The sequence below is a fragment of the Nematolebias whitei genome, chromosome 4 (genome assembly GCF_014905685.2).
Source record: "Nematolebias whitei isolate Nwh7 chromosome 4, NemWhi1, whole genome shotgun sequence".
Classification (NCBI taxonomy): domain Eukaryota; kingdom Metazoa; phylum Chordata; class Actinopteri; order Cyprinodontiformes; family Rivulidae; genus Nematolebias; species Nematolebias whitei.
The window spans coordinates 55,734,824-55,743,563 of NC_056501.1; the positions used below are offsets into that span (position 1 = coordinate 55,734,824).

The following is an 8,740-nucleotide window of genomic DNA, read 5'->3' on the forward strand; positions in this document are numbered from 1 at the left end:
CTGTACACCTTTTAAAAAAGCTTCATCAGCGGAATATTAAAACCTGTTCTGTCTCTGAATCCTTCGTGGCAGGAAGAGAGGCTGCAGCGTACGTTTTAATCATGCTGGATGCCAAATTTCTGTCCATCAGCTGCTGCAGAAAGGACAGCATGCCACCTAATGGACATGAGGTGCCCTCTACACCCTTCTCTGTACACCAGCACTGAAAAGCTGTCCGCTTTGATGTGCACAGCGCTGTGGTAGATGCAGCACGTGAAACCTGAATTGTGCGCACTACATCCTGTGGGAGACCCATCCTCTCTAAGCGGATCTGCTCAGCGGCCAGACCACAGGTGCTGGCCTATTTCTGGGTAACTCCTGATCGCTCCTCCTGCCTGGAGGAGAGCGTCCTCCCTCCATGGCAGTTTCCACGGGCGCCCCGACAGCAGGCGTTGCAGGACTGGGAACCATGGTGCGCTCACGCGCTCGGGGGCCACCAGGAGAGCTGTCAATCCCTCCTCCTGAACTCGGTTCAGGAACCGTAAAATCAGAGGAGGTGGAGGAAAACGCGTACAGAAGCATTTTGGGCCATGGACTGTGAGCAAACGCATCCACCCCCAGTGGTGGTTCGTCTCGTGGACTCAGAGAAAGCCATAATTGACACTGAGCGTTTTCTCGTGTCACAAACAGGCCCACAGCTGCAATTTCAATCTGAGTCAAATGCTCCGTCAGAGGATGATTAAAAGTTGTTCTGTCTCCGACAACTTTGAGACAAGAAGAAAACATGTCTGCAGCATACGATAATCGTGCTGAACGCCAGATTTCTGTCCATCGACTGCTGCAGAAAAGGACAGCATGTCGTCCAGTGGACATGAAGTGGCCTCTACGCCTTTCTGTACAGCAGCGTTGAAAAACTGACCACTTGATGTAAACAGCGCTGTGGTGGTTGCAGCACGTGACTCCTGAATCGTACGCACTACATCTTGAGAGAGATCCATCCTCTCAAAAGATCCGCACAGCGGCCAAAACCACAGGTGCTGGCCTATTCTGATTAATTCCTGATCGTTGCTCCCGCCTGGAGGGAAGAGTCCTCCCTCCACGGCAGGTTCCACGAGCGCCCTGATACCAAATATCGTAGGCCTGGGAACCATGATGCGTTCACGCACTTGGGGCAGAGGGGCTGCCAGTCCTTCCTCCTGGGCTCGGTTCAGAAAACCGTGATACCAGAGGGAGAGAAGAAGGTGAAAGGCATTACGACCACAGGCTGTGAGCAGGCACGTCCACCCAGCGGTGGATCGTCCTATGGCTCCACGATAATTATAATTGACATTGAGCGTTCTCTCGTGTTGCTACACGTCCGCAGACGCTGGCAGGATTCTACCGTGTCTGAGCCCTAGCTCTGGGTGGAATACATGAGATGTACCCACTCCAATGGAGAGCAGATTGGGTGTGCCCCACACAGCATCTGTCTCACAATGTGGCACATGGGTTGAAAAAAATGCATACATTTCCTGCTAGTATGTATCCAACAGTCACTTGCTGTCTGAGAATCAAAAACCCTGATGATTCTGCAGCTCAAGGTCAGTGTTGAGTCACATTCAAAGATCCCGTGCGACACTCCAAAAAACATTTAAAAAGGCTGCTGTGTGGAGAGCCACAGTGCCCCACAGCTTGTTAAATGTGTGTGACGTAGGTCTGCTGACGGAAAACAGCTGATATCACTCAACCGATTCTCGTGAGTTGCACTGCTGCCACCTGTCTGTACAAGCTGCTCAGCAGCAGCAGGTGTCCAGATAACGCAGAGTTAAAGCGGCTCAGGCGCATAATGGAGTGTTGTTTCTCACAGCTCAGAAATTGACAATCTAGAATAAATCTCATCTTTCCAGTTCATTGGGACCAGGAAATGATAAGAGAGACCTTGCGTTTCCTCTCCATCTGAGACTCTAGAAATTACATTTAAAACAGAATTTCCTGAGCTTCTGCTAGAGGGGACGAGATCTGTTCATAAATGACAGAAAAAAAGTCACAGAGTTCCTCCACACCGGGGTTTGAGCTGAACTGCAGCGTGAATCCCGGATGAAAACGGTTCGCCCATCCGTCTGGAAGCGTGCGTTCATTGCCACCCATTTATAAGCTATAAAGCGGGCACGCATTTATGCTGTGAAAACTCGCATACATGCTGATGTGAACTGGAGCGCGCTGAGTGAGAGTGCAAGACGTTGTGTGTTGCTGCGGGAAAAACAGCTCATGTGTTGTGTTCACGTTGTGTGCTGCTGCTCCGTGTAACGCTCAGGAAGCGGGTGCACATATGAGCCGACACGCCCTGAAGGGTTGTGTGTGTGCGTCCTCATGCGACGCTTTAAGCCAGGATTGCCGCGGGGGCGCGCGTTAGCACTGGTGCGGTAAGGAGGCCCCGCATGCCATCGGTGGAGCGAGGTTACTACTGGCTCGGTCTGCAGAAACGCGTTCATTGTTTGCTGCGAATCACGTGAGCTTTTGAGTGATTCCACAAGCTGCAATGTTAATTCAGACAAAAACCCCTTCTTCGAGGATGTATAAGCTGAGCCGCTGTGAGGCTTGTGGAGCTGCTGACGCCGCGGGAGCGCGCGTTGGCACTGGAACGGTCAGGAAGCAGCGCGCGGCATCGGTGAAGCGAGGCTACCACTGGCTCGGTCTGCAGAAACACGTTCATTCTTGGCTGCAAGTCACGTGAACTTCAGAATGATTCCACGAGCTGCAGTATTAATTCAGAAAACCTTCTTTGAGGATAAAGGAGCAGAGCCGCTGTGAGGCTTGTGAAACTGCTAACGCCGCGGGAGCGCGCGTTGACACCACTGCAATGACAAAACGTGTGCCGCTTCTGCCGAGAGCGAGATACGTTGCTGAGCTCGTACCGTCGTCTCACGTGAACGTTGACGTGAACGGTGGGCGCTGAGAGCTGCGTGCACGCTTTCATGCCGCGGGGGCGCGCATCGGCACTGCTGACAGTGAATGAAAACAACCTTAAAAAAGGCTCATTCGTGATGAGTGTGTGTGATGGGGCCGCTTGTCAGATAAACCATGCTGACAGCCTGGCTAAAGGACACTTCATCATAAAATGATGTTATTTCACAGTGTCATCAACACACCTCCCACGACCGGACACCTGGTTACCTTCCGTTGAGCTCTGTTTGTTGTCCTGGAGGGCCCCCTGTTGGCGAAGTCGGGGAAAACACCGCACCAGTTGAGGATGACGTCAGCTGACCTGTAGACTGAGCGTACTGCAGGGGCCGGCAGCGTCGTTAGCAAGCAGCTGCTACGAGAGCGGAGTGAGACGAAGGACAGAGGGCCACCGTCTCTTCCCGCCTCTGAACGTGTACGCCAACAGCGTAACGTGTTGTTCGCTGCGGCCGTGTCACCGTCTCGGTTATGCTAACCGGAGGCACGGAACGCTGGTCCACCTCGACATCTTACTCCGATGAAGCCTCCATCAGGCTCGGCTCCAGGGGGCACGGAGGGACTTTCCGCTCTGTGAACCCCTGCTCTGGGGATGGGTGCGGACTGTGGAGACCGGCTCCCCTAATCTACCAGGAAAAAACCCGTCTGTGGTCTCGCCCGTAGGACGTCCTGTTGGGAACACAAGGCCATATGGATCAAGACGGTGAGCCGGAATGGAGCCCAGTAAACAACCTTCCCGCCGGATCATCCGAACTGGCGGGAAAGGCGTAGGACGTAAAAAAGGGTCCTTTCATGTCAGCCGCCTCCTGGGTTACGCCGGGCAATCCCTGAGGGCGCCGTCGGCCAGGAGCGGTGTGATCGCCGATGCGAAACGAGGTGGGATGGGGTGAGCATTCGCTCAGCCCCCCTCCACCGACACTACGCTCCCCAGGAGGGATTGAGCAGCGGGGGGCTGCAGCTGAGCGCGCCTGTCCCAGAGGAACCATCCGATTCGCTCCGAGGGTCGGCGATAAGAGGAAAAATATAAGATGGTGTTGTCCAGCGTGTAGTGACCTGTCACTGATAAATATTCCTCGGCGCTTACCTTGAAATAAGACTGCTCGTCAGCTTCTCCTCGGGGAGGAGAACTCACCGGACGACCGCAGGTCGACTGCCGGGCCAAGCATCCTTAACAAAGGTTGGTCATCTACACAATTTTCCTTCTTTGTTCTTCTGACAGTACTATTTAGCTCGCTGAAGAAAAAATGGGAGCCGATTTCCCGCTCTTAACGTAATTTATACAGACCGGGTGGGGCCCACACAGCAGGTGGGCGTGGACTAAATTTTTCAGTGCTAATGCTTCGCATAACGGGATAAACCCACTAAGCGAAAGTCTTAAAGGGCGAAGCCTATACGAAATAGAACATAAGTACATCGCTTCGCTGTACAAGTCACAGGGCATGTTAATTTATGGAAAAAAAAACTGCAACTTATACAGTGAAAATTATGGTAACTGAATCTGGATTTTCTTTGGAAAATCTCAGTCAAAAGAAGAAAAAAAAACTTTTGGTGATGCAGGTTGGGTCAAATAAATAAACTTGTTCAGTCCTCCGACTGTACCTTTCCTACTCTGCAGGCTCCAAGGACATCACACAGACCAGCACCTTCCACAGCGCTAACTGATCTGCAGTTAGTACCCATCAAGTTATAGTTATTTCAAGTTATGCTCACAACATGCACGAACAGACAGATGGAGGGTTTTCTCCATTTACCCTCTTTGTCGTGCGACGGAGGACAGTATAAAAGTAAAACGTGTTCCAATTGTCCAAGTCAGGCTCCTCTGAAACAATCTATTTCTCAGATGAAAATTGTATTTTATACACATGGACAGTACATGGTACCACGGACTCGCCAGTCACATCGGCACATTTTTTAAAATGGCGTCACACAAATATCTTCAGCGTTTAGTCAACGACTCCAGGAAGTGATTGTCATAGCAACGAAATAAGGCGAGTCCCTGACCAGCCCTCAGCCAATCAGCACTGACCCTCTGGAAGATCAGACCAGTGTCTGCTGTCCTGAGGGGTGTGTACCTAATGTACAACTCTGAGAAGCCATTTTGAATAACCTCGAGAGCAGAAACTCTGCTTTATTTCTCTTTACAAGCACAACAACTTAATCATAAAAAAGACAATAACTACAAATTAACCATGAAACATAAAAGTATAAAAATATAAACGATACGATCAAGAAAAGATATATTTCACAGAGCTGGCAGAGTAATCTGTTATAATAACGAGGATGTCAGAGCTGGTGTTGGAGCTTCTCTTCCAACCACTGACGGCAGCAGATCACGACCACAACTCTCTCCGTGTGAAACAGTGAAAAACAACAGCGGTCCAGAGGAGCTCATCTCACCATTTGGAAAATGTCAGATCCTTCATCAAAGTCCACCGACGCAAAGAAGATTTTGTTGGTAAAGGCAGAGGAATAACGCCAGGAGTTAGCCAGTACCTGGAACTCATCATCAGCTTGTCTGGGGAAGAAAATGCACTGAAATTCAAACGAATTCAAAGAAAAGCAGCGATTCAGAAACAGAAAAATAAAAATGGATGCGAACGCACTTTGTGCCCAAAACATGTGAGCTCAGATAAAACTGTTGACACTTTAATAGTTAAACTGTTTAAGAAACTTAAAGACAACCAAAATCAGAAGAATAATTAAAGCTGTCATCAGTGGCTCATTAGGGTTACCATGGAAACAACAAACTTGTGACTGTCACTCCCTGACTGCCAGGCCTTAAAAAGCCTCAGTACAAACAGAAATGTTGTTTTAATGATTTGGAGGAATACCAATAAATTCATCTGCACTGTCTAGTAAAAAACGATTTGTAAAGAGTTTGATTGGAACAACTATTAAATCTCCAGAGAACTCTAATGTGACATTATCAAGCATCTGTTGAACAATCTGGATCTGTAAAAAAATGTGATGGTGTAAAACTGATAACATCTAAATGTTACTCTAGATATTTCAAGTCCACCTTCCTGTTGCCCATCTAAACTTTGAACAACATTCCAGCAGTGACGTCTGTCAGAGCTAGGGAGCTCCAAAAAGGCAAGTTTAATAAAGTTTTGCCAAATCCCATTGATGTCCATTTTTTAATTTCTGTTTGTGTAACTTGAATGTTCTGCTTCTAAAGGTCACGATTCCTGATTGAGCTGCATGTTTATCACGTTCAGGCGTTAAATCTGAAAGTTTTATCTCAAAGCTGTGTGACCAGATGTGGGTGAAAAAATATTTATCAAATATTTATTACCTTCAGAGAAGACCCATAAATTCAACAAGTATGAAATGTTGCATTTATACATAAAAATATATTTTCAGGTTTTTTTATTATTTTGCTAATTACTCTTATTTTCTGTAAACTACTTTGCAGTTTAGCAAGAAACTGTAATTCACGAAAACAGTTATCCAATCAGATTATTTTAAATTTTTGTTGCCAGGCAGACATTAGAAAGTATTTTATCATTAGTTAGGGCTTCACTGTCAGGAGCGAAGGCTCAGCTCAGTCAGTCTCTGTAGGAGGAGATTGTTTAATGCCTGACAGGAACATTAACCAATCACAATGTTTATGCGGAGTGGGTGGGACCATAATGCGGGGCTTTGATGCTTGTCATTCTCCATTCTGTTACGGAAGCTGATCCGTAGTGTAGCTCATTTGCGCATGTGCTAAAAGGAATACTTCCGGGTCGCACAGATCGCTGTTGAATATGCTAGATTAAGGAAAAAGTACTGGTAAAAATCCATTTATGAATAAGAACTGTCTTAATTTACTTAGAAAAGTATGTGCTCTATCTCCGTCGATTTTCATGTTGCTAATTTACGACACTCGTATTTCTGTTAAAATCGTTGACATATTCATGCAGCTTCACCACTGAGCAGTGCTGGTTCACCATGGAAATAATTTATTCTGTATCTTGCAGGGTTTTTTCTCATTCAGCCCAGGCTGGGGGTCAGGTCTGATGCGTCACAAAGATTTGTAACGAAAATACGAGCGGCTACATGAAGATCGGTGGAGACAGAGCATGTACTTTTCTAAGTAAATTAAGACAGTTCTTATTCATAAATGGAATTATACCTGTACATTTTCCTTAATCTAGCATATTCAACAGCGATCTGTGCGACCCGGAAGTACACTACGGATCGTGCTTCTGTAACAGATGGGGGAATGACAAGGCTTCAGGAGAGAAGGGGTTCTCTGCAGACTGAAAGTGGGTGTTTCTAAAGAAGATGCATTTCTAAAGGGCAAACACTGATTGGCTAACTGTATTTGCTGGATCTGTACAATTTACATCAGCTCTTTTTTAAAAAAACCTGAAGGTTTCTAAGAAATAGTGTTATATCTGCTGTCAAACACAAGAAGATTCTCTTTTTATTCTGATGCATGCTCAATAATCCAGGTAGAAAAATCTAAAAAAAGTTCAATCTGGTCCTCTGGACATTCAAAAAAACAAAACAAAGCAAAACAACAAAAAAATGTAGAAACGTTTCATCTCTCATCCGAGAGACTTCCTCAGTCTGAGATGCTGTATTCAGCTCAGTCTCTTAAATAGCACCTTCACAGAGTGGATCAACCAGTTTTGCTGCTGACAACCAAAACCAGCTGATCACATGCTCAAGAAGGACCATCAGCACATTAGCACACTGATGGCTGTTTACTATTCACAGAGGGCTGAGTGATACTAGCAATCACAGCATTGTATTAGGGGGACAATTGAACCCGGAGGCCTCCACCCCTGTTTAACGATGGACGATTTCTTTTCACAAAGATGGCCTCCTTTACTCCTCTCTCAAACCATCGTTCCTCTCTATCCAGGATGTGCACATCTTCATCCCTGAAGGAGTGACCGCTGGCCTGGAGATGAGTGTAGACCGCAGAGTCCTGGCCTGATGATGTTGATCTTCTGTGCTGGGCCATCCTTTTGGCCAGTGGCTGTTTTGTTTCCCCGATGTAAGACTGATCACAGCCCTCCTGACACTGAACAGCATACACAACATTACTCTGTTTGTGCCGGGGGACTGGATCTTTGGGATGAACCAGTCTTTGCCGTAATGTATTTTGGGGTTTAAAAGCCACTGGGACGTTATGTTTAGAAAATAAACGTCTCAGTTTCTCTGATACTCCCTCAACATATGGAATGACCACTGGTCTGGGTCTGGGTTCCTCCTTTTCACCTGATGGCTGACTGGAGTCCTGTTTGGGTTTCTTCTCTGCTTTCAGGAAGGCCCAGTTAGGATATCCACATTGCTCTAGAGCCTGTCTTGCGTGGGATTTCTCCTTCTGCCTGGCTCCTGAGCTAGTGGGGACGCTGTCTGCTCTGTGATACAGAGTCCTGATGACTCCTAACTTGTGCTCCAAAGGGTGATGGGAGTCAAACTGCAAATACTGGTCTGTGTGGGTAGGTTTGCGGTACACCTTAGTTTGCAAATGTCCTCTATCAGAGACTGAGACCTCACAGTCCAAGAAAGCCAACCTGACATTTTTTTCATCTTCTCGTGTGAACTTGATGTATTTATCCACAGAGATGATGTGGTCAATAAAATGTTGGACTTCCTGAGATTTATTTTTAACCCAGGTGTCATCAACATACCTGAACCAATGACTTGGTGGTGTCCCTGAAAAGGACATCAAGGCTCTCTTTTCTACCTCCTCCATGTACAGGTTGGCAACAATAGGAGAAACTGGAGACCCCATAGCACACCCATGTTTCTGCCTATAATATTGCTCCCCATATGTGAAGTAGGTTGACTGCAGGCACAGTTTCAAGAGTTGACACAGTTGTTC

At 47.1% G+C, this 8,740-nt stretch overlaps 1 protein-coding gene across 1 annotated transcript in view; it reads right to left on the reverse strand.

Moving 5' to 3' along the window:
- The window catches only part of magt1 (magnesium transporter 1), a 53,044-nt gene that overhangs the window by 18,752 nt on the left and 25,552 nt on the right, over positions 1 to 8,740 (reverse strand). Inside the window, exon 3 of the mRNA XM_037675450.1 lies at positions 5,314 to 5,431. Within this exon, the coding sequence (XP_037531378.1) occupies positions 5,314 to 5,431 (118 nt within the window). The remainder of the gene's footprint in view (positions 1 to 5,313; positions 5,432 to 8,740) is intronic.